This window comes from Protomyctophum parallelum (genome assembly GCF_964188405.1).
Source record: "Protomyctophum parallelum genome assembly, chromosome: 13".
NCBI classification, from domain to species: Eukaryota; Metazoa; Chordata; class Actinopteri; order Myctophiformes; family Myctophidae; genus Protomyctophum; species Protomyctophum parallelum.
The window spans coordinates 28,516,707-28,540,519 of NC_139708.1; the positions used below are offsets into that span (position 1 = coordinate 28,516,707).

The 23,813-nt window shown below is 42.7% G+C and overlaps 1 protein-coding gene across 6 annotated transcripts in view; it reads right to left on the reverse strand.

Annotated features, from left to right (window-relative positions):
- usp7 (ubiquitin specific peptidase 7 (herpes virus-associated)) overlaps nt 1-23,813 on the reverse strand; it is a 43,251-nt gene that overhangs the window by 5,604 nt on the left and 13,834 nt on the right. For 2 of the 6 annotated variants that reach the window (XM_083778850.1, XM_083778846.1), the window contains exons 3-24: nt 23,209-23,407; nt 19,184-19,322; nt 18,547-18,635; nt 18,267-18,375; nt 18,102-18,125; nt 17,816-17,946; nt 16,708-16,762; nt 16,535-16,615; nt 15,997-16,087; nt 13,568-13,650; nt 12,556-12,665; nt 10,261-10,438; nt 8,457-8,601; nt 7,911-8,041; nt 7,199-7,333; nt 6,356-6,457; nt 5,903-6,008; nt 5,353-5,445; nt 4,998-5,065; nt 4,624-4,724; nt 4,452-4,508; nt 3,246-3,399 (exon numbers count right to left, since the gene is read on the reverse strand). In XM_083778850.1, the coding sequence (XP_083634976.1) occupies nt 3,246-3,399; nt 4,452-4,508; nt 4,624-4,724; nt 4,998-5,065; nt 5,353-5,445; nt 5,903-6,008; nt 6,356-6,457; nt 7,199-7,333; nt 7,911-8,041; nt 8,457-8,601; nt 10,261-10,438; nt 12,556-12,665; nt 13,568-13,650; nt 15,997-16,087; nt 16,535-16,615; nt 16,708-16,762; nt 17,816-17,946; nt 18,102-18,125; nt 18,267-18,375; nt 18,547-18,635; nt 19,184-19,322; nt 23,209-23,407 (2,381 nt within the window). The remainder of the gene's footprint in view (nt 1-3,245; nt 3,400-4,451; nt 4,509-4,623; nt 4,725-4,997; nt 5,066-5,352; nt 5,446-5,902; nt 6,009-6,355; nt 6,458-7,198; nt 7,334-7,910; nt 8,042-8,456; nt 8,602-10,260; nt 10,439-12,555; nt 12,666-13,567; nt 13,651-15,996; nt 16,088-16,534; nt 16,616-16,707; nt 16,763-17,815; nt 17,947-18,101; nt 18,126-18,266; nt 18,376-18,546; nt 18,636-19,183; nt 19,323-23,208; nt 23,408-23,813) is intronic. The other 4 variants (XM_083778849.1, XM_083778848.1, XM_083778847.1 and 1 more) reach the window with 3 other exon arrangements.

Consider the following 23,813-nt stretch of genomic DNA (forward strand, 5'->3'; position numbering starts at 1 on the left):
TAAATGGATCACAACCAGGGACCACCACCAGACAGACCACTGGTTGTAGTTCTAAGGCCTAAAAAAAACAATAACTTTGGTTTCCGGTTGCCGACCGACTCTATTAAATATGCGCGACCCATATTATTTTATTGGCATTTGGTGAAAAAAAAAAAAAAAGCTCAGAATACGACCGAGTCAAGACCAAAAACGTCTTTGATCATTAAAATTCTCTTTGATGAGACCATCGGGACAAGCAACCTCATCCTACGTTATAAAAAATAAAATCCACGTAGGAACCACTATCGTTTGTAACAACACTGTCAACACAGCGCTCTGTGCGCCGCCATGTTGCTCAGCTCTGACCGCGGAGCGGAGCGCAGCCTCTAGACTAGAGCTGTTTAAAGACAGAGTGTGACGACAATGGACTGATCAATGACGCATGCAGCCCCACGAATAAGCAGTGAACGGAGATGTCGCAACTCTCTCAACTAAACCGCGCTGCCTCCGACAGAAATATTTAGGGGAACATGTTTTAACGTGACATGCAGACCCGGTTCAATGGGAAACACAAACACACATTGAATAACACACACCGATATAGTTGTGTTTCTGTTGCGTGTGTGTTGTGGTGCCACTGCCACCGCACATTAAAATGCCACCAATAAAATTGCCAAAGCCAACCGCAGGGCAGCAGAAAATATCAGCAACCCTATTTTCTAAACCTGCTGCCTCTACTCCAGGTATGTCACTGTGTAATGAAAACAATGTAAAGTTGTATTAACCATTAAAACTGCCACAGTTATTTCACATAGTAGAGTAGTTCTAAACAGATCACTGGTTGTAGTTCTAAACAGATCACTGGTTGTAGTTCTAAACAGATCACAAGGCAGAATACCAGGGTTCTGGTTCTAAAGCGCAATAATTATGTTCGGTGTGCTATGCCGTTGTGTGATGAATTACAAACGTCAGACTTTAAATGTAAATGCATCATCTGAAGAAAACCCTGTTCAGTTAAAAACAAACCCCCATTTTGAAAAATGTATTTCAGGCCCTGCTAAATACAACAGCACAAGGCAGAACACCATGCGGTTGTACATACATGCTGCCTGCAAGTTACCATGGTCACACTTCCAGGGCTCCAGCGTGCGACCCATTAGGTTGCATATGCGACTTAATTTCTTAATGTGAGAGTTCAATTTGAACGAGGTCACACCGGTGCTACTTATTGCCTTCACTCCCAGCCTCAACCATGAAGCACGGGCATTTGCGCGATAATAAAATATTACTTCATTCTCTCTCATTCCGTGTCTCCTCTCTCTCTCTTTCTCGCTCCCTCTCTGCCTGTCTGTCTGCACCGGTCTGCACACGACACGCGTGAGTTCAACAGCGGCGGCGCGCTCACTGATCAACCCAGAAAAAAACTAAACTGATTTCAGCATCGGCTGTACATAAGTTTCCCTGGAGCGCACTCATTTTACAACTGGGATGATGAATGATGCATGCTGCGCTGTGTGCAGGCCATAGACTGTATGCAGGCCAGGCTACATACATGATCGCCTCGAACAAAATACATCTCCCACGTGAAACCTGGTATATTCTTCGTCGTACGACGTGGTGTTGCATGCTGAAAATAGCAGATTTACAAGCTCACAACGCGTCGCGTCCACCACGCGTTGTGAGCTTGTAGATCAGCACATGGAAATATGCAGGCTGAGACGTTTAGAAACGTTCCCCTTCACAATAAAAGCACATCAGCTTTCACATGTTCATTCCATATAAAGAAAAGACAGGAGGAAAGTGGGCAAGGATTATGAATTCGGTGGCATTTCACATTGCAAAAGGGTGCAGGAAGAGTGGGCAGTGGGCACCTCAGTGTTAAATATCCTTATTGGCCATTAGGTTGAACATGCCCATGCAGAAGGTAAGGGGTGTGTCTCATTTCTGTTTCATATACAGTAGCCAAATATGGAACGATATGGAAAAATGCACTATAGGTTAATTCATTATAATAATTTCCTATAGAATGTGTGAGTGAGAAATATAACATGTTATGTGCTTAATTTAAGGCATTTATGCTTCAGCCAAGAAAACCTTTGCTAGCCTTAGTGATAACTGTATTAATACAGCGCTGCGGCGCTATACAAAAAAAAGTTGGTGCTACCTCATTTGTGGTGGCGCTACCAACTGAAAAGGTAGGTGGCACCAGTGCTACCTGTGAAAAGGTTAGTCCTGCACACTTCTGTCACCCAATGTCCAATCTATGCCCCGAGCACTGGAACCATCTCTAGACAGAACACAGAGGTCCCTTTTCCACCTAAATAACTGCCATACAAAAACAGCCATGTTACAGCACCAAAATGATACCTGGCAACCCATTTAGAACTGGGAAGATTCTACAAATGTCTTCTAAATCACGACGAGTGGTTCTCAAACTATTTCATGTCAAGGACATAGACTGTAAAAAATATGGACAAAGCGTTCGCCGGGTCTAACATGGACGTAAAATGAAGCCTGTTATTCCTGCACTGTAAGTCGCCATCTTTCTAGATCCGTTTGGTACCAGCTGGCCATTGGCTGGCTCCGTTTTGGACCAGCTGGCCATTGGCTGCCCAGACAACGAGGCGGGACTTCCCCCCTTCTTCTCCGTTGGTTTTTATTTTGACTCGAGTGGGAGGGGAATCCCGATCATAGACTGTAACGGTAGCCACGCCCCTCAGAACATACGCGATGTTTTTTTTTCTTTATGGTCATTTTTTTAATTAATGGGACCATAATTTTCCAAAAAGAATATTATGACATTAGAAATGAGACTTTAAACTAGTGACTGGAAGAAGAAAGTATTCATGACCATGTTTATTAAGGTAATACAGTCTAGGTGAAGTTGGGCCAAAATACATGGGCCTCTATGGAGCTATGGGGCTTTTTGGGTCCAGTCCAGCGCCACAACAGGCCATTATTATGAACTACCGATTTCAAATGAGGCTTCACGAAATATCTGGCTGACTGCCCCCCTGGTCAAGGACCCCAGAAGTTATCTGTAATTGGCCACCGACCCCCATCTGAAAATATGTTGTTCCAGGCACCCCGACAGAAGCAAAGATACGTTCGCTCTGAAAATATATATTCAAAGATTTGCACCAGTTTCACAATTTTGTAAAAATTGCAGATCTACAAGCTCGTAGCGCGGCAATAGCTAAAAGAGCTTCAATAGCTTAAAAACACCAAAAGGGGTTCCCGTCCTGAATAAGCCGTGCACTACGGACCTGAAAGTAGTTCATGCGGTTGGACAGTGTGACCACAAAGCCAGGGTCATTGTGGATGGTCTTGTCACAGAAGATGACGTCCACTCGATGGTAGAGGTCCCGGAAGTAGTCCTTAGCTGTGGGCAGCTCGCTGCTGTCGTTCTCTGGGTCGTCCCTGAGGAGGGTGGAGAAATCACAGAGGAAGAGGAAAAGAACAGGAATGCGTTAGGAGACAAATTAAAAGTAAGGTATGGAGGTGATGAAATGTTATTTTAGATGGGAGAAACAGAGGAGCAGAGGGCACAAGGAAGGAGGGGGGAGAGAGAACAAGGAATTGGTATTGGGATATAGGAAAGGAGAGGGAAGGTCAGAAAATGGATTGATGTAGAGCCCTGCAACAGGAACGGGAGTTCGCCGCGGGACCCAACTCAAAATGTTGCGGCGCGGGCGGTATTTAAATACCCACAAGCGGGCGCGGGCAGTCAAGATAAAATAAGCGGGCACCGCAAAATCCCGCAATTAACCAGATAAAATATAAATGTCTGATGAGAACGTATTATTTCCTCTCTCTCACTCTCTCCAACAGACATCAGGCACGCTCCCAAAGCGGCCACACCTGTCAATCATTAGCAGGCTAATCACTCTTTTTATTCTTTTTTTTTAATATTTTTTGTCCCACGATTTTGTAACCCATTTTTCACCCCTGTGTCAATCATCCTGTGATGTGATCCTGGGCTCTACACACCCTCCGCCAACCTAGGGAGAGCAACGGACTTAACCCTGGTTGGACGTAGCGCGTGGAAGGAGCACGTTATTCCAACCAGTTCCTTTCCTCTCCATCAGGCGTCCCGGCTGGCCAGGGGGAGGCAGTTTAGAGACCAGGATTACTGCATGTTTTTGTGAGGGTACCTACCCTAGGGGACACGGGGAGAACATGCAAACTCCACACAGAAAGGCCCTTTCGCCAACACCGCCTTCGGGTATGGGCACTGATGACGCGGAGGAGGAAACACGCCGCCAGCACCCACAGCGCCCCGAGCGGGAATCGAACCCAGGACCTTCTAGCTGTGAGGCGACAGCACTACCAACTGTGCCACCGTGCCCCCTGACCAGGCTAATCACTCTGAGAAGTGCATGCAGTGTGGATCGAGTTCCTTTCCCCTTTTCGCTTCTAAACCATATTCTAAACCCCCCTGTTGCTTTTCCCTGTGTGTCAGCGTCACTCACTCAGCAATAACGGGAGCAGGCGGGAGCGGGATCAATAAATCACTCCCGCGCAGGGCTCTAGATCGATGGACAGAACAGATTGGAAGAGTCATTCAGAGCCTCTTCTGGGAAATGTATCAGGGACAATCACACACACACACACACACACACACACACACACACACACTCTTACTTCTGGAAGACAATGATGTCCCCATCCATTAGCTCATCCAGAGCCTTGTCCAGAGAAACATCATAGTCCTGTATCCGTTCCGTTAGGTTGGGCTTTACTTCCTGAAATACACATTTGTCAAGAAATGAGTCAACGGTGACAACCAGAAAATTGTAATAAGTAGATGAGTGGTTGTGTTTGTGAAAGAGGTGACAGAGAGTTGATGGAGACGAAGAGACAGGTACGGTAGATATGACAAGGACAAAGAGTATAGACGGGGGAGAAGGGGAAATAAACTTGACAGTGAGAGAAAACAGAGGACAAAATGAAGGGAAAAGTGTGAGAGTCACAGAGAGAGAGAGAGAACAAGAGGTGAGATGACAGACAGATCTCACCTCATAGAGGATAAGGCTAGTCTCCTGCTGAAACCCTGCTCTCTCACACATGACTGGCAACAGGTCTCCTGCTCGGGGCAATCCAACGACAGAAAACACACTTAAACAACGTGCTGCGTGAAACAAGCGCATTCGTTCAGACTGCAAATCACACTCGGTGTAACAGATAAACACAAGTTTAAAGTAAGTAAACTGCCTGTTCTGCATGCTGATCACTAAAGAGTCTATACTTAAGTAGGGGGGAAATTATTGATTAATCATTTTAATTTTAGTAATGAAATAAATGTATGTTTCTGAAGGCAAATTAAACATTATGCAATTTCAAAGTGGTCTGGTGTCAGTAAGCACCACTTACGTATTTTGCAGGATATAGGTGTGTAGATATGTCCACAATAATTTAAGCTTCTGGTTTTGGGATCATACATCTTCAAGAACAACATGACGTCGTCTGAGAAAAGTCATAGAAGAGAGATTAAACAATGAGGTTAGCGGCACATACATTTTAGGACATACTTTTTTTATTTTTATAAAGTATATTTATTGGTTTTTAAAAGACAAACAGACATTACACAACAAGAACATAATAACAAACAAAAGAAAAGAAAAACAGCTCAGGCACAACACTATTTGAATATACAAAGACATGACAAGGACAATGAACCATAATGACAAGTGACTTTCGAATTTTGATAGACTCCCAATCAGGGAATACCTCCATACAGTACATTAATACATATATTAAAAAGGCAGACAAATCCCAGTTACAATATCAAAACAATTGCCCCAATGGCAATGGAATTTTGTGTGACCTCAAAATTGGGATTTGGTGAATCAAAACATTTCAACAAGATTTTTTTTAAGAGAGTGAGTGAGTGAGAGAGAGAGACCGAGAGAGAGAGACTCACGGTCTTTGTCGAACTTGGGTAACGTGGCCCCACTGGCAGCCAACTCTGGATCCACCGTTTCCAGAAATATTGTCCAGGGGTTCTCATTGTCGCTCAAGTCGATCATCTGACACACACACACACACACACACACACACACACGTTAGGAATCATCTTTGCAAGACTCTCTGTGCTATAATAATCATAGCCTAGAATTTGAGTAATAGGACTATAATCCAAGTTTAAAAATTGGTTTTGTATTAGTTACAGAGTTGTCTTCAACCTTGATCTTATTTTTTTCTTAATGTACACTCAACAGATGCATACATTTACACATATTTACAAGTCCACACATTTACTGTACACAGTTTTAGCCACCCACCACGCCAATGGCGCAGCTTGTAAATCAGCCATTTTTATATATCAGGCATATGTACAGCACATGTTGCCAACAGTTCAAATACAGAGGCTTACCGACTTGCTGCAGTCGGCCTCGTAGTCCAGCATAGCGGGCCGCTTGGTTCCGTTGCTCCGGGCCTGCATGGGCCACAGCCTCATCTGGTCCTGTGGGAAACCCTGTGACACAACAGACCGTCTCAGACTGGGCTATACTCACACACATTATGGATAAACACTGTGGGAAACCCTGTGACACAACAGAACTGTCTCAGACTGGGCTATACTCAAACACATTATGGATAAACACACATCATCAATGTCTTAATGGTGCGTTCATACAGGCAGATGCATACAGTGTACCATTCATTGTCAATGGGAGGAAATCCTACATTTGTAAAAGCTACAAATTGAAGCTGACCTGGGTTCAACTTCCAGTTGCAAAGCTACAAAGCTCCAACTGTAGCTGCAATTGTTGTTATACGTTTTGGTTTTAGTCATAGTCTCTTGAATAGTTTATTTCGTTTTAGTCACCTGGAATGTTTTAGTGTTAGTCGACTAAGTATGATAAGATTTTAGTCGACTAAATCTACAGTTGATTTAATCGAACAAAATGTGTTTAGGCGGGCCTTGATGCCGTCGCAATGACTTTTTTTTTCACTTGCTGAAAATAGCCAATCTACAAGAACACAACTCGTCGCGCTGCTTGCAGATCGGCTATTTTCAGCATGCAACCAAGTGTAAAATGACTTATACTGGATCTCTTGTCCACTATAGTCCCTTCCTGACATTTTAGTCTAGTTTTTATCTGTTGACGAAATCGTCAGTATATTTAGTCTTAGTCATCATAGCTTAGTTTTCATCTAGTTCCAACACAAGACACACACATACACACACACACACACACAAACCCTGGCTCACCATGGTCTGGGACAGGTTCTGGACAAACTCCTGCAGCGTGGAGCTCTTCAACACCTTGAACACGGTGTACTTCACCTTCTCTTCGTCGTACATGTCGTTACCCTGGTGACCACAGAACTGGTCCTCCGTCACCATCTAAGGAGTGACAAAGAAAGGTGACTGATGGAAGCATACTGCCTATTGAACATCTTTTATTACTGGAATGGAAGTAAAAGTGGAACAACAAACAGTGATGTCTTGGAATACTCTCTCCACCACCGTGTGTGAAAACAAAATAAAAAAACAAACGCTCGATCAATGGGGATGTCACTTTTAGCCAAATAAATACCCTTTCTACTGCCACCTGTATTGCAATATACATTGATTGGCCCATGTTTGGCAAAACACTGAACAGGCTGAAAGATAAATGCTAATAGTGTGGCTCAGGCACCTATAACAGATTCTGAATGTACCCGCCAACATAGAACCCTGGGTGGACTGTAACAACATCAATGGAAAGACAACGGTTTTGTCTCTAAATGCAAACATGACATGGTAAACTATAAGACGATTAACATAAAAATGGCAGGTCAGTTCCTAAACTTCCCATCCTTTACATACCCGACAACAAGCAACATATAATCCAAAAATGGGCAGCCAGTTTCCTAGCTAACCCCACCCACCCGCCAACACACGTCTCCAGGTAGAGTTTTAACATGAGCGCCTTGCATACCTGGACCTGCATGTAGAGATGGGCCTCCTGGCGCTCCTTTCTCTTCTGTGCCTCCACTCTCTTCTCCTCCTGCAGACGCTCCACCAGCTGCTGGGGGATGTCCACGTCAGTCACCGGTAGGAGAACCTCACCTGGGAGAGAAAGAAAAACAAAAGATCTAAAAAAAAAAGGCTGATTTGTTGCAAGACACTTTGCTTGACGAACATGATGTATTTTCACCTGGAAAAATCGCTTGTCATGCGATACAATCAGGACCAACACAATTTTTTATTAGTGAATTTGTAAATTGCAGACAACTGCCGACCCAGCGATTCAGTCAAATGTCCCTTATCGCTGGCAGCAGAAAAGCTTACATTTTGAAATCCTCGAAATTCCCCCCGGAAGAAAACATCGACTGTAACTATTCTGCCGATCGCTACTTTCATCAGAAGCGTTAATATTGTCCCTGGCATATCTTTTCAAATGGGGGGGGGGGGAGGGGTCTGCGGGCTAATGAGTCAATTTGGGGGTCCTTGACATGAAAACGTTTGGGAATCACTGACTCACCGAGCTTGGACTCCCGGATGTACACCAGCATGTAGGCGTTGGTGCAGTGGCGAACCGAGAGGTCGTCGTCATGGCCGCCGTAGTTGTGTTCTATGGCTTCCTCTTTGGTGCACCGAGACACAACATCATCATCAAACTTACACCACTAGAGAGTAAAAGGAGAGAGTGGGAGGGGGACGGAGAATGGAGGAGGAGAGAAGCACACCGCACTTAAGGTTCATTTGGCGTCAAGTTCAGGACAAAACATTGATTCATAGTTTAACCCATTCAGGCCTAAGGCCGATTCTAAAAACGCCTCTAAATCCTGACCTAAGGTTTCTGAAAAACTTCAAATATTGATATAGCAGAATCAAAATTTTTACATTTTTGAATACTGTACATACTGTACAGAACCCAAATATGGGTTCCCGGCCTGAGGGGGTAAGGTACAAATAGGGAACCCCGCCCAGAATGGGTTAAAAATAGAATAGAAGCGCTGCAGAGGCTCTTACATAGATGGGTGCACTTTGGTGTTACAGGTAGGACTATATAGACAAAGTTTTTTTTTTCTTTCAAGTTGTACTGCTTAATTCCCTAGTTGTAAATTGCAGACTTGTAAAGAAAAGATTCCAAGGCACTCCGCCTTTGGGGAAAAACATAATAGTTTATTGATGAGCAAGGCAAATAAAAAATGACATATGCATTTCGACCAATAAAGGTCTTAGTTTACAAGTCTGCAATTTACACCTAAGGAATTAAGCAGAACAACCTTTTTGTCTATATATTGATTCATAGTGATAGATAGATTAGATAGATTCTTTATTTCTGTGTCATGCACCAAAGGCGCCCAGCCCACATGGACTTACAGGACACACCATAACATTGCTTCAATATTGCATTGAGTAAAAGAAACATTTTTACACAAACAAAACATTCTGCCTCATTTCCCACGATTTGCATAAAAAGTCTGCCAAAGCAAAAATACCCCTCCCAAAACAAAACTCCAGCTTCTCATAGTCCTCCAACCAGAAAAAGCCAGCACAGATGGTTGTCATCTTACAAAACAATACATGTCTTAATATAATCATATAAAGGGCAGTAAAACAAAAAATGAATTTCATTTTCAATTTCACACTAGACACACTCTGTCCTCCTCAGGAGTACCAATGAATCTACCCGTTTCTAAAGCTAATGGTAAGGTCCCAGAATGCAGCTGTGCACAAAAAGATCTCTGACCTTTGGATATATTTTGTGTAACATAAGGATCAGGCCCATAATTATTTTTAATAAGACGATATGTTCTTAGTTTAGGTTTGTACCATAAATCAACAGCCCAACTCTCCTTATACCCAAGGAACATATAGTTCTGTATTTCATGAATATTACAGCGTAGTCTATTTAAATAAATTATGAATTATTCTTAAAGAATAAAGACTTTACTTCATTAGCCCAGGGGTAACCATTAGAAATGTCCCAGTTAAAAATCTTTTTGGTCAGTCTGTCATCGGACATATTAACAAGTCTATTCCAAAGTCTCAACATAGTGTTTGTATTGTACTTAAAATGCCCAAATCTCAAAACAGCCATTTTTAATCCCTTCCCCTACACACTCTCACAGCCCGAACATCACTCTGAATTAAACTAAGCTAACGTTTGCCTTTAGGTTTGACCTACTTAGTTATAATCAAAAACAACTAAACTCAACACTTTTTATTCTCAATCTTAACAGTCAAAACCATTCAATTACTTTAAATCTCTCAAATCCCTTTGTGTTTCGTCACCAATCCTCTTTCAGAACATAACGGTGTTAGGTGTGATGACTCACTATTGGTTCCTTGACGCTCCCCTTGCCGTCTCCTTTGGGGTTGAGATAGACGACGTAGTGTCCTCCGTGGTTGTCCCCGCTGTGCACCAGCACCGCGTGCAGGATGTAGTTAGCCGGGTCCTTGGAGTCCGTCTTCTGGAGGAACTCGTCCAGGGGCAGCTGCTCTGGGAACTCAAACCTGGGGAACACATGGTCATTTCACTTGGGATGCTTTGGCAATAACAAAAACGAGAGAAAGTGAGAAAGAGCGAGGAAGAGAACAAGGTAGGAAAGAGAAAGTGAGATCCATATCTGATCACCAGCTACTTCACACCTAGCCTGGGCACCATTTCATTTAGGGTATATGATCCTGTAGGGAGCGGATGATATCGTTAGGTCATGTTGTAGTATTGTTTTGTAGTCGACAGGCAGGAACAACAGGCGGCAACTTCCTTTTCCCTCAAACCGATTTCTCTCAATAAAAGCTACAGGCTACGAGAGCTTTTATTGAGGGAAAAGGAAGGAACCTTCCTTTTCCCTCAATAAAGTTGCAGCCTGTTCCTGCCTGTCGACTACAAAACAATACTACAACATGACGTAACGATATCATCCGCTCCCGACAGGATCATACAGACTTTTGATACAGAGACCAGGCTTTCCTCCGAGGTGGTGGAAAGCCTGGTGAGGCGAGGTTACTTCACACCCAGTGTGTGTGTGTGTGTGTGTGTGTGTGTGTGTGTGTAGATGCCAGTAGACCAGGTGCTGGTGGCAGCATCACAATAATTAAACTAACTGTTTTTAAAGGACAACTTTAGTTTTTTTCCAACCAAGGTTCATGTTTTAGGTTATTATTAGAGAAAGTAAAAGATGGGTGTTTTTTTTTTCATTTGCTGCTTTCTTTCGTTTTAGGGATTTTAGCTGTTTTTTTGGGGGGGGGGGGGGGGGGGGGGCATTCGAGCATGGGGCTAAGAATGTATTTTATTTTACAAAATATTATGGCAATTTTTTTTTTTATTATTTACTATAGTCCTACTAGACCCGAAGAAATTACACCTGGCCACAAAAGATCACGGGATCTACTGAACGTGTCAAACTGCATATTGCCTCCTTTACATTCAGTAGATCCTGTGATCTTCTGTGGCCAGATGTAATTTCCTGGGGTTTATTAGGACTATAGTAAATAATAAAAAAATAAATCGCCATAATATTTTGTAAAAAAATACATATTTAGCCCCATGCTTGAATGCCCCCGCCCCCCTGTCAAAAACAGCTAAAATCACTAAAACGAAAGAAAGCAGCAAATGAAAAAGAATTAACACTCATCTTTTACTTTCTCTAATAACCTAAAACATGAACCTTGGTTGAAAAAAGCTAAAGTTGTCCTTTAAGACAATTTTATGGCGCGTTCACACGAGGCATATGTAAAGATCACAGCATATTTGTTGCTTTTGTACATCCGTTGTTCACACGGTCATTGACATCATCAAGCATGTCCGTAGTAGCGTGTTGGAGGCGTGCCGGCTGGTGCGGGAGATTGAGAAAAAACAAAACAAAAAAACAGAAAGGAACTTCCCATGTACGCAGTTTGTGTTCCAGCTAACCTCTAACTGGGGCTCTCTGACAGTTTCATTAGTGTAAATCATTCTGTTTGTGTTCGGATGGGAGTCCTATTATATCCATGTGGACAGTTAAACCCCCCACCCCCCCTGCCCCCCAGGGACTTTACATACACTTAAAGACTTCCTGCACTCACTTTTCACTCAAGTCACTTGGCCACCATACTGCGGTGGGGGTCAGCACCGCACTGGAGTACTGCCTGAAGTCCACAAATAGACTCTGTTAACCTGGATCACAGACTTTCTGTGTTTCGGCGTACACATCACAAATGCCCACATCCCATTTAGGACTTTCGGGTTACCTTTTATGCATTTATTTATTCATTTGGTTATTTGGTCATTTCTGAGAGAGAGGCGCAGAGTGTTAGAGGTATGGCAGTAAAGGCTCCTGTGAGAATAGAGCCCATAGCAGGAAGTGGCACAAACGTTCCTAACCACTTTGTATACTGGACTTGTGTTGGCTCTGTACTTGGACGGGTCCCCCCCTCCCCAATCTAGAAGATCAAGCTTGTAGCTCTGCTATTTTCAGCTAATGTTTCCCCCATAATATAGATGCTGGGGTTGAAGTGCTTAACCACTGCACTTATCGGTCCGTCTCTGTGTTTCAGTGGGCATTTGGCTGCTTGACGTGAACCGATAAAAAACTGCACCTGGTTGGATAAACGGGTATATGGATGCAAGAGTGTGTTTGGTTTGTCACCTGTCATTGATCTTGATGTTTTGGTCGGTCTGTGGGTCATACATGAACCTCATCAGCTGCAGATGCAGAATGGGAGGGAAGGTCAGGAACTTCACCCCCTTCTCTGCTTCCTGGAACACAGTTACATGTACAGTCTTGTGAGGACATAGTCACTGATTTACATGCATCTCCACAAACACCCAATTTCATGACAGATGCAATTCCATGTAAACAATATGGCTTTATTATCCAATATTATTCACGGCAAGTACAAAAAAAAAAACGGGGAAAAAAACCGCAAACACCTAAAGAAATACGTACAAATGTATTTTTTTTAATTAGATCTCATGTTACATGGTTACAGCTTTAAACAGACACAGGGCTTAAAGCCAAAGAAATCCCAAGAATGAAAATTTTCTTTTTGCAAATCTGCACTGATCTCATTAAATGACCCCTCAGGACTGAAATCCGTCCCCAGGACTGAGAACTTTAAGCCCCGAGAGACACTTGTATTCCTTTGTAAGGCTTTGGTGTTTTCAAAACAAATCAACCTAGAGCCAGAGTTACACAAACCACTGACACGGAATGATTTGTATACTGGAATTACTGTCAGATTCAGGAAGCGAGAGGTAAAAATGGTAAATGGTAAATGGTGCATTTATATAGCGCCTTTATCCAAGGCGATTTACAGAGATTGTGCATTACATTCACCCATTCATACACCGATGGCAGCGGAAACCATGCAAGGCACCAACTAGCACATCGGGAGCAATTAGGGGTTCAGTGTCTTGCTCAAGGACACTTCGACAGTAACTCTGGGGGAGCCCGGGTTCGAACTGGCAACCTTATGGTTACCATCCATAGGATTGAGAGACTACCATTTGTATGCAGGATTTGAAACTTTATTATACGACGATGTGTGTCAATTGTGCGTGTATATTAAGGGTGGATATCTATACAAACACCATCGGTGGTCTGTGAATGTGTGTGTAGTACATATGAATGTAAATAGGGATTATGGCTGAAGACTCACCTGTAGGCCATGCTCTCCTGCATCGTATTTGTTGTCTCCATCCAACTGTTCTGTTGCCACGTAGTCTTTGAAAGACTCGAATACTGCACACGAGAGAGAGAGAGAGAGAGAGACAAAGAGTGAAGGATTTTCATCGAGTACACAAATCGGACCTCACATGCTCAAAGGTCATCGAGAGTCGAGATAAGGATTATAGACTGCTACTGACTGACTGCTAACTACACAGTGTGATGATCTGTCCATTTGCCATGCTGTTGTCTTCTTTTCAAAGACAATAGGTGCTTTTCCCATTAACTTTACAAGAAATCTCTGAGAAGAGAATAATACCAGCACTCACGGAGATGTCATTTAGTTTAAGGCACTTATTATTTTATAATTCACATAGCATGTTGCGGAGCAGACAGCACAATGTACGCGTTTCGGCGTAAAGCCTTCGTCAGTGGTGTATGCTGTCAACAACAGAAGTGTCACATTGTATAGTGTCCGTAGGGTGCGACACCTTCCCCTGTCCGTGTTAATGCAAACAGAAGTGTCACATTGTATAGTGTCCCTAGGGTGCGACACCTTCCCCTGTCCTTGTTAATGCAAACAACATTTAGCCAGAACCCAAAAGTGCAGTCATAGTACAGACAAATTCATATACAAACAGAGCACTAAATGGCAATCTCTGAGTCCTTTAGACAATGTACTAAAACATGAAATGTTCTTTCCTTGATGAGAAGACAGGTTGAGCAACAAACAAAAACTAGCAAAACACTTTAGTTAACTAATAAAGAGCATGTCTGCCTCTCTTCTCAATAATACGTTCGGGACCTCAGAGACATGCTCTTTATTAGTTAACTAAAGTGTTTTCCTAGTTTTGGTTTGTTGCTCAACCAGTCTTCTCATCAAGGAAAGAAGATGATTTTGTAGCTATTTTTGCACATTAAATTCTCTACTACTTGCAATATAAATCCTGCTTAAGACTGCTTAAGACCACTTAATTACAGTAGGGAGCAGAGTATGCATCCTAGTTTAATTCTTGGCAGACTGAGGACAGCTACCCTTCTATACATTATATTAAAATAAGATACAAAATATAAACGTATATAAATTAAATTACAAAGAAAAACTCCAACACATCAACCATAGTTTTTATCTTAGTCACATGTCTCACGACTTTGTCCGAGTCTGTTCATCCGTTTCCTGACAAGCTTGATAGGCACAAGTACACATCTGATACACAGAGGCTTGATTACTATGGAAACCGGAGGCACAGCTGGTCAAATGTTACTTATCAAATGACAGCATCTTTTTAGGTCATCTCAATTTATGTAACCTTGTTACCTTTTCGACACAACAGGTACATAATATGGAATGTTATCTAGGTAAGAAGTGATAGTGAAATCCTTAGTGTTCATTTTAATAACACTAATAGTGCAGTTATTAGATTTAGTCAAGACCCGAGACATGAACAGTTTGTAAAAACAAAAAAACTGTTGTCTTCTTTCACCCGGAAATACATTTTGTAACTACAACCAATTCTGTAGTTATGGGTTGTTGAATAAAGCTTGTTTTGACCAAAAACATGGAGGCGGAGGGCAGGCGAAGTTTTCACTTCCGGTTGCTTAGCAACCTAGAGAGAACTACAGAGATGTCAGTCATCGACGGTGAAGCGTTGGATTACACTTGACAGAGATTTCCGTCACATGCGGCAAAGAATGTGTCAACAAGAAGGAAATTGGAGGAGTGTACATATTTGGACAGTTCTTCTCCCCGTCAAAATATTTTCCAAAGACAGATTCTGACAGGGATACAGTTTTTGGCACGCCATTACGGTTGTGCCTTTGTGAAAAAAGCTTGTAAATATCTGGAAACCCCTTACTTGTATTGTAAATAAGACAAGAGAGACCCTACTGCTGTGCCGTTTGTAAATGATCTAAGAGAGACCCGACGAGTGTGCCGTTTGTTTAATAATCCTTAATTACGATGTATTCATTTGGAACTCTGAAAGTAGGGTGGTGACCCGAAAGCTGTGTGGTTACCACATGAGGTCAAACGCCTGGGAGGTCCCCGGTTCAATTCCCAGTCAGCCCACCGTATGTCACTGCCCTACTCTCTCCCCCTCGTGTTTCCTATCTCTATCCACTGTTCCGATCGAATAAAAGGTTCAGTAATTCCCCCAAAAGCTCCAAGTTAAATGAACACTATTCACTTTACAGTGTAGGAAACCATCTCGTCAATCTGATAAGACGGAAAAACCAGCAGTACCAGTGCAGTTGAGAACCACAACAACTAAACGCTGCTGCATTGCATTTCATTTCACTGCCAGTTGACAGAATCAACCGCCTGCCAGCCCAGCTTGTGAAAAACAGTGAAGAGACAGGACAAAAGAGGAGCACAGCGGCATGGAGGCTGGATAAAGGCAAGGAGAGATTGAGTGTACTCACTGTTCTTCTTTCCTTTGATGCTGAGCTGGATGTCATAGTAGTCTTCTATCCGCTCTGACCTGTAGTCCACATGCTTACACTGGATGTATGACTGGAGAGGACACACACACACACACACACACACACACTTAACACGGAGCTCAATGTAGTCACATGGTTATTCTTTTCACAGTTACATTCATTGATTACTTACAATTGTATTATTTAATCGATTGCAAAAATCAAGCTGCAAATAAAGATTATTTTCATAACTGATTAATCGGACAATTACGGAAAAGATTATTCGGATTATGGCTCTTATTTAGCCATTACTAATTTAATTCAATTTTAAGCACATTTTAACTAAAATAAATAATAAAGATGAATCATTTATTTTAAAAAAGAATTGCTTTAAAAGGTAATCGATAAAATGCCGCCAAGAAAATAAATAGCTGCAGCCCCATTTCAAATCAAACAACGTGACGAGCATTCGAAGCATGAGAGTCTCTGAGAAAAGTAGACAGGAGGACAAGGAGAGAGAGAAAATTAGTCAACATACCACCATCTTTCCTCTGAAGAGCTTAGGGATGGTTCCCTCAACACAGGTGCCTTTCATTTTGTTCTCAACGTTGTCCAGGAGCTGGAACAAACATGCAGGCATTAAGCACATTTTTCAGAGGTTACACACGCAGCAAACTTGAGAGCAGTGACCAGTATGAAACGAGGACTCACGACTCTGCACAACTCCTGGACGTCATGTTGCATGAAGCTGTCTAATGTCTCCCACCTGTATACACAAATAAAACATAATACAATTATTACTATGGGAAGGATACATTTGTTTGCTTCAAAATTGCTGCATCATCGAAGAAGCTTGACACTTTTATTATTGTGGAACAGACAGGATTATAATTCAGTTTTCCACAGAAAACAAGTCATTGCTTAACTGATGTACGCAAAAGACAAAACCTTCTACTGTAATTTCCAAACTGTTTGGAGAGCAGAGCATATTGTTGCTGTCCAGAAGAAACCATCTAACTCAATTTGTTTTTATCGGTTATTCTTCATTTTCCATAAATCAGTTCTATTGAACACCCTTTATGTCTGTGTGTTGGTTAAAAACATTTAACCAATGAAAAGTATTAAAAATCGCTTCAACGAAAAACTCACAACTCCATTTGAGCTGGATGTTTTTTTCATCTCCTGACAAATGTACATTTTGACAGCAGATAAATCTTAGTTTCCGTGCCTGGAATGGATTACTCCAGGTTATTGTCGTTGCCATCCCCGCTATACCCGCCTTTTGTTTTATGTGTTTAATCCGCCGTAATGTAATAAATAAAAATAAACTCTGTCTTCGTCGCAGAGATAGAGAAATCGTCACATGCTGTGGGCTGCTAGGGCTTCTGGGAAATTGAGGCCAATGCAAATGAATAGGGTACAAGGCCTCATGGAGTCGGGTCTTGTGTGCGTCTTCCAGGTGCACCAAGATGGTGGATGATACGATCGGATCACAACAAACCGAGGGACCTTTTTTCGCGGATTAAAAGCCCAAATAATTCAGCGTATGCTCTAAAGGTAATACAACAATCTCGGCAGTGAAGGGGGGTTGATTAAAATGCGGGTTACGCGTGAAAAACAGTCAAACTGTTAACATCCCCCATTGCCTGCCTGCACAGTTCATTTGTAGGAAAAAAAAAAAAGTCATTCTGTGCAGACAATATCACAATTTATACCACAATAATAAAAACCGAACCAAGTACTTTCCCTTTGTGAGAAAGGGTGTCATGCATGTGTCTGTAAAGTGTAAGATCATGATGCATCAAGGTAGGTAGGTTACCCAAAGGACTTGGTGAGTTTCTTGGTGCCCACAGGCTTGTCGCTGTGCTGCAGCTCGTAGAAGACCCTCTGTAGGGCCAGAGGAACGCTCTTGGATGAGTCATCACCCTCTGTGGGCATCATGTACACCGCCTAGAGGAGAGGAGGGAACATGGCAGACATTAAGGCTGGGCGATATGTAGAAACTATCACAATAGTTTAACTTAAATAGCTCAATATTGTATAGTCATTTGTAAAAAAATATATTTTTTCAATGTATAAAATAGGGCTTAAGAAGTGATTAAAACCAGTATGGGCATCCTGTACATCGCCTAGAGGAGAGGAGGGAAGGTGTCAGATATTAAGGCTGGGCGATATGGACATGGATAATAATATCAAAATATTGCCCAGCCCCGTCAGATTAGCAAAGAACGCTAAACACACTGACATGACAAAAGCACACAAACACGTACCCGTCTGAGCTGGTTGGTGAAGAATAGCGTCTGTAGCAGGCTGTTCATGTAGCAGGTCGCTCCCTGGTTCTTCAGACCCACATAGCCTGTGTGTTTCTTTGAGTCCCAACTGGGGAGAGAGACAGAGCCATGTAGAAGGGCAGGCAGAAGGTTCAAGGCTAATTCACACACACACACACACACACACACACACACACCTCCAGAAAGAGAGACACCGATTAGGTTAGAGAGAGAGAGAGAGAGAGAGAGAGAGAGAGAGAGGGAGAGGGAAACTACTCACGCCACTCCGTGTGGAGCGTCGGCCTGCACATAGACTTCAAAGGAGACTTTGTCATCCTCAATGAAGCCTCTCTCTGGATCGGTCACATCCTGAAAAACACCACAAATACAACCACAAAAAAACATTCAAGCAGTCAGGTCTGGTTATCTAAGAACTCAACACACTGAGGAACATTAGGGTCCATCCATATTTATGTGAGAGAAAATGTTCCATGGTGTACACAATTGTATAGCTGCAAGAACACTAGACTGTAAAAACAAAGAATTTATATACACTCGTGTGTACAAATTGAAACATTTACTTCCATTTCTACACCCTCAAGGACATTACCGTGTACCTGCCTTGTCACACTTGCACAGATGTGTGTTGTGGCATCTAGCTATCAAAGTTAAAAGTACAAACACAAAAGTGGGCTAGAATCATATATTGTTTTCATGTACATTAATTTATATATGTTGAGCCATACATACATAAACACCAATCAACGTAAATATGGCTCCTACAGAAACAGATTGCAATCAGGTTTAATCTGAAGCTCATTTCTCCTTTTATCATTTTAGTTTGTTCTTTCCCCACACTCTTGACATGTCTGGTCAAAAAAGGAAAAAGAACAAAAAAGCATGTTCCCTGTACTCACACTCCAGGACATGAAGTTGGAGAAGCCCCAGTCGTTCTCCTTGTGAAAGAACAGGTGGCTGATCCTGCGACTGAAGGACTTCTCATCGTCCTTATAGTTGATGATCTTCAGCATGGCCTGGGCATGGCAAGACCATGACCTGAAACGCACACCGCCACACTGTCAACATTGTTTTCTTTAATATGTGAGGACTTTGTATAAAGCCTCAGTTATAGCCGTGCACATGGCGCACAACAGAGTATAAATCAGACATAAGCCTGACATTGTCCTTCCTCACGGTGTTTCATGATTACGTCATGTACCTTTATTAAATTTTTATTGTGCAAAAGAAAGTGCCAAAGAGTGTGTGACACACACACACACACGCACAGAAGTGAGTTCTTTGCATGTCCCACAACAAAGAAATGAACAAGTAACTTCACGTGTATGTCGTGCGTGTAAGCACTCATGTTTTAGAACGTGAACGTGTACATGAAGATATAAGGCCCGGACAGCTAGGGTAGCATTCTATATAAAATATAAGGCCCGGACAGCTAGGGTAGCATTCTATATAAAATATAAGGCCTGGACAGCTAGGGTAGCATTCTATATAAAATATAAGGCCCGGACAGCTAGGGTAGCATTCTATATAAAATATAAGGCCTGGACAGCTAGGGTAGCATTCTATATAAAATATAAGGCCCGGACAGCTAGGGTAGCATTCTATATAAAATATAAGGCCCGGACAGCTAGGGTAGCATTCTATATAAAATATAAGGCCCGGACAGCTAGGGTAGCATTCTATATAAAATATAAGGCCCGGACAGCTAGGGTAGCATTCTATATAAAATACTAGAAAAAGTGCCCAAGTTTCATCGCAATCTGACGCTGCGTTGAGGAGTTGTGGCGATTTGTACAAAGCGGGCTACTCCTGAAAACTGTAGGAGCCAATCGTGGCCAATCAGGATGGAATATGAGAAATCAAACAAACCTGTCTTGATCACAGGACTATGGAGATCATGTGTACCGATTTGCGTGAAATTCGGATAAAATCTGAAGGAGTAATAATAGAAAATGTGTTTTACATATGTCGGCCTCCTGGTGGCGCTATAAAGAGCAGATGTGAAAAATTCCAGACAAAGGTTTTTCCTTGGCCTCTAGGGAGTTGGCATACAAAGTTATCCACAGATCCATGCAGTTAGAGGTAAAAAAAACTTTTCGGCCAGTTATAGCGCCACCTTGAGGCTGAGTTGAAATTGTTCATGTGGCATTTCGTCCTCGGCCTAGTGGGAATGTGGGTGCACAATTTCACGGAAATCACGCGATGTGTTCATGATTTGCAGCATTTTGTTTTAAACTGAGCACTCCTGTGAACTTTGGAAGCCAATCTTAACCAATCAGGATGGAGTGTGAGAAATCTGAAAGAACGGTTTTGTTGAATGGCTCTAGAGAGACTGTGTACCAATTTGCGTGATGTTTGGACAAAATCTGTAGGTGTACTGTGCAAAAACTTGTTTTGCACAAAGCGGCCTCCTGGTGGCGCTATAACAGGCCGTTCTGGAAAGTTTGGGGCAGAGGTTCATCGTTGGCATCCAGGGAGTGTGTGTGCAAAATTTGGCATCGGCCGGGTTAACGGTGGCCGAGATTAGCTGCTCACGGACACACGGACGGACACACACACGGACGGACACACGGACGGACGGACGGAGTGCAAAACATACTCTCCCCCCATGCCTTCGGCCTGGTGGAGACAATAAGGCCCGGACAGCTAGGGTAGCATTCTATATAAAAAATATTAGGCCCGGACAGCTAGGGTAGCATTCTATATAAAAAATATTAGGCCCGGACAGCTAGGGTAGCATTCTATATAAAAAATATAAGGCCCGGACAGCTAGGGTAGCATTCTATATAAAAATATAAGGCCCGGACAGCTAGGGTAGCATTCTATATAAAATATAAGGCCCGGACAGCTAGGGTAGCATTCTATATAAAAATATAAGGCCCGGACAGCTAGGGTAGCATTCTATATAAAAAAATATAAGGCCCGGACAGCTAGGGTAGCATTCTATATAAAATATAAGGCCCGGACAGCTAGGGTAGCATTCTATATAAAATATAAGGCCCGGACAGCTAGGGTAGCATTCTATATAAAATATAAGGCCCGGACAGCTAGGGTAGCATTCTATATAAAAAATATAAGGCCCGGACAGCTAGGGTAGCATTCCGGGTACCTAGACAGCGTGTCGCGGGTTCGACTCCCGATCCCGACGACCTTTGCTGCGTGTCACTTCCCTTCTCTCCCCCTCCCCATTTCCTGTCATCTATCAATAAAGGCAAATGGCAACAACAAAAATGTATAAATAAAAGTATTAATATATTATTATTTATTTGTTGTTGAAATCTATGTTGGATAAAGACTGTTGGATCCAGATAGCTGATTCCTCAATATCCTCTCTCTGGCACCCCACTGAGGTCTTTCCAACAATGCAACTAGGCTGACGGGGTAAGATCAGAAGTATGACGTGTATCAGTTTCGATGATTTAGTGTTCAGATGAGTTTTGATGCGCCATTGAGTTGTTTATGCTAATTCAACAGGGGCATTCATCTCTAAAATGCTCAAAAAATGAACAAATTGCAATGGTTTTAGAATTGTATTCTAAAAAGACTGCAGACACAAAAAAAGGTTAGCAAAATCCATGTGTAATTTCACAGAATCTCTGTCTGCCTGAGTAATGCCTGTGATAGACGCACAGTCTGACCGATTGACGTCAAACTTGGCGTCTGTCCCATGTGACACGGGGGGGGGGGGGGGGGGGGGGGGGGGGCTGCAGAGAGGAAATTTGATCAGACCAATGGTCTCTGATTTACAAGTTTTGCTTATGTTGTTACACTGAATAAAGGTATTCAAAATAGTATTGTTTTGGTATCTGTACAGAATACGAGATTTCCTTTCCAACACTCTGGTGTTGAACATTTTCTATGATACACACCCTTCACCTGTCTAAAATAGATAGCCTCATTCACATTACTGCCAGGAAATTAACCAGGTAGTTCTTTTCACCACTGTGTGTGCGTGTGCGTGAAACACAATGATCAAAAGTTGTGTGTACATATGCACAAGCAGAGTGCCTATGAACACAACTGATAGATTGGGTGTTTATGGCGACGACGAGCCAAGATCGATCGGCATCTGGTTGCTAGCTGTGTTATGACAACAGCTAGCAACCAGATGCTAACGTGAGTAGCATTATTACTCGATCAATCAAAAGTTATTATAAACCACCAATTGCCGGACAACACCACCAATGGCGTGGAGCGTGGCATTTATTAATTGGCGTAGATCTACGCAATAACCGTTAACTCATTTTGGGGCGGGAACCCCTTTTGGTGTTAGCATTATGTCATGCTTTAGCTATTGAAAAATAGCAGATCTACAAGCTCATAGCGTGCCACCGAGTGGCGCGCTACGAGCTTGTAGGTCTGCTATTTTTGAAAAATCAAAGAACGACTGACATAGAAACAGAGCTTTTTCAGAAAACTGTCAGGATGTAGAAGACATTTTTAGAATCCGATCTCAGGTCAAAATGGGTTAAGACAGTCAAAAGGTAAGAGAAGTATGTACATCACTCGTGTGCACACGCTCATGCGTGTCACTTGCTAATATGGTTTCTGCCTCGGATTCGGGTTCTTGGAAACGCCCCCCAGCGCACTGCGTTAGTTTTACTGAGGTTAGGTTTAGGTATAGTTTACCGAGGTTAGGTTTAGGTATAGTTTTACTGAGGTTAAGGTTAGGGTTAGGTTTAGGTATAGTTTTACTGAGGTTAAGGTTAGGTTTAGGTATAGTTTTACTGAGGTTAGGTTTAGGTATAGTTTTACTGAGGTTAGGGTTAGGTTTAGGTATAGTTTTACTGGGGTTAGGTTTAGGTATAGCTTTACTGAGGTTAGGGTTAGGTTTAGGTGTAGGCGGTCAATCACAGCGACTGGCCAGTCACAGCGCACCATTTACTCAAACCCGGGGCAGAAACCATATTAGCGTGTCACTTACGTGGAGTCAGACTCTGCATTACACTGCAGGAAGAAGCCAACACTCTTCTGGTGTGGCCGGTCGGGGTAGAAGCGCGGCATCACCATGATCTTCCAGGGAAGGTTCCTGACGAAGCACGAGGGGCTCAGCACAGACTCACTGAGGCGGCTGAAACGTTCCACCACGAAGCGAAACGTCGCTTCCGACCGCCAGCTGGTATCTGCAGAGGGTAACGATGGGTAAAACAGAGAGAGAACAAGATATTTAGAGAAAGATGCGTAGTCATGCTTCTGTGCGCCTGTTCAAGCCGTGTGCTCTTGGGTCATGTCTAAGGAGGACATTGACTGAACAGGTGAATATAAGGATGGATATGTGCAGTGAAACTGAGATAGAGATACTAGATAAAGTGGTCTCTACCAGGGCAGGTCAGGTTGTGGCCTCCTGGTGGCGCTATAATAAGCCAATGTGAAAAGGGTGCCATTTCTTCTCATGCCTTGGATGGCAATTGGATGATTTGAGGCGTTTTGTTAAAAAAAATGTGTTTGGCAAAGATCCACCTGTTGGTGGCGCTATAACCAATGTGAAAAGGGTGGGATATATTCCTCAGCCTAGTAGGAACGTCTGTG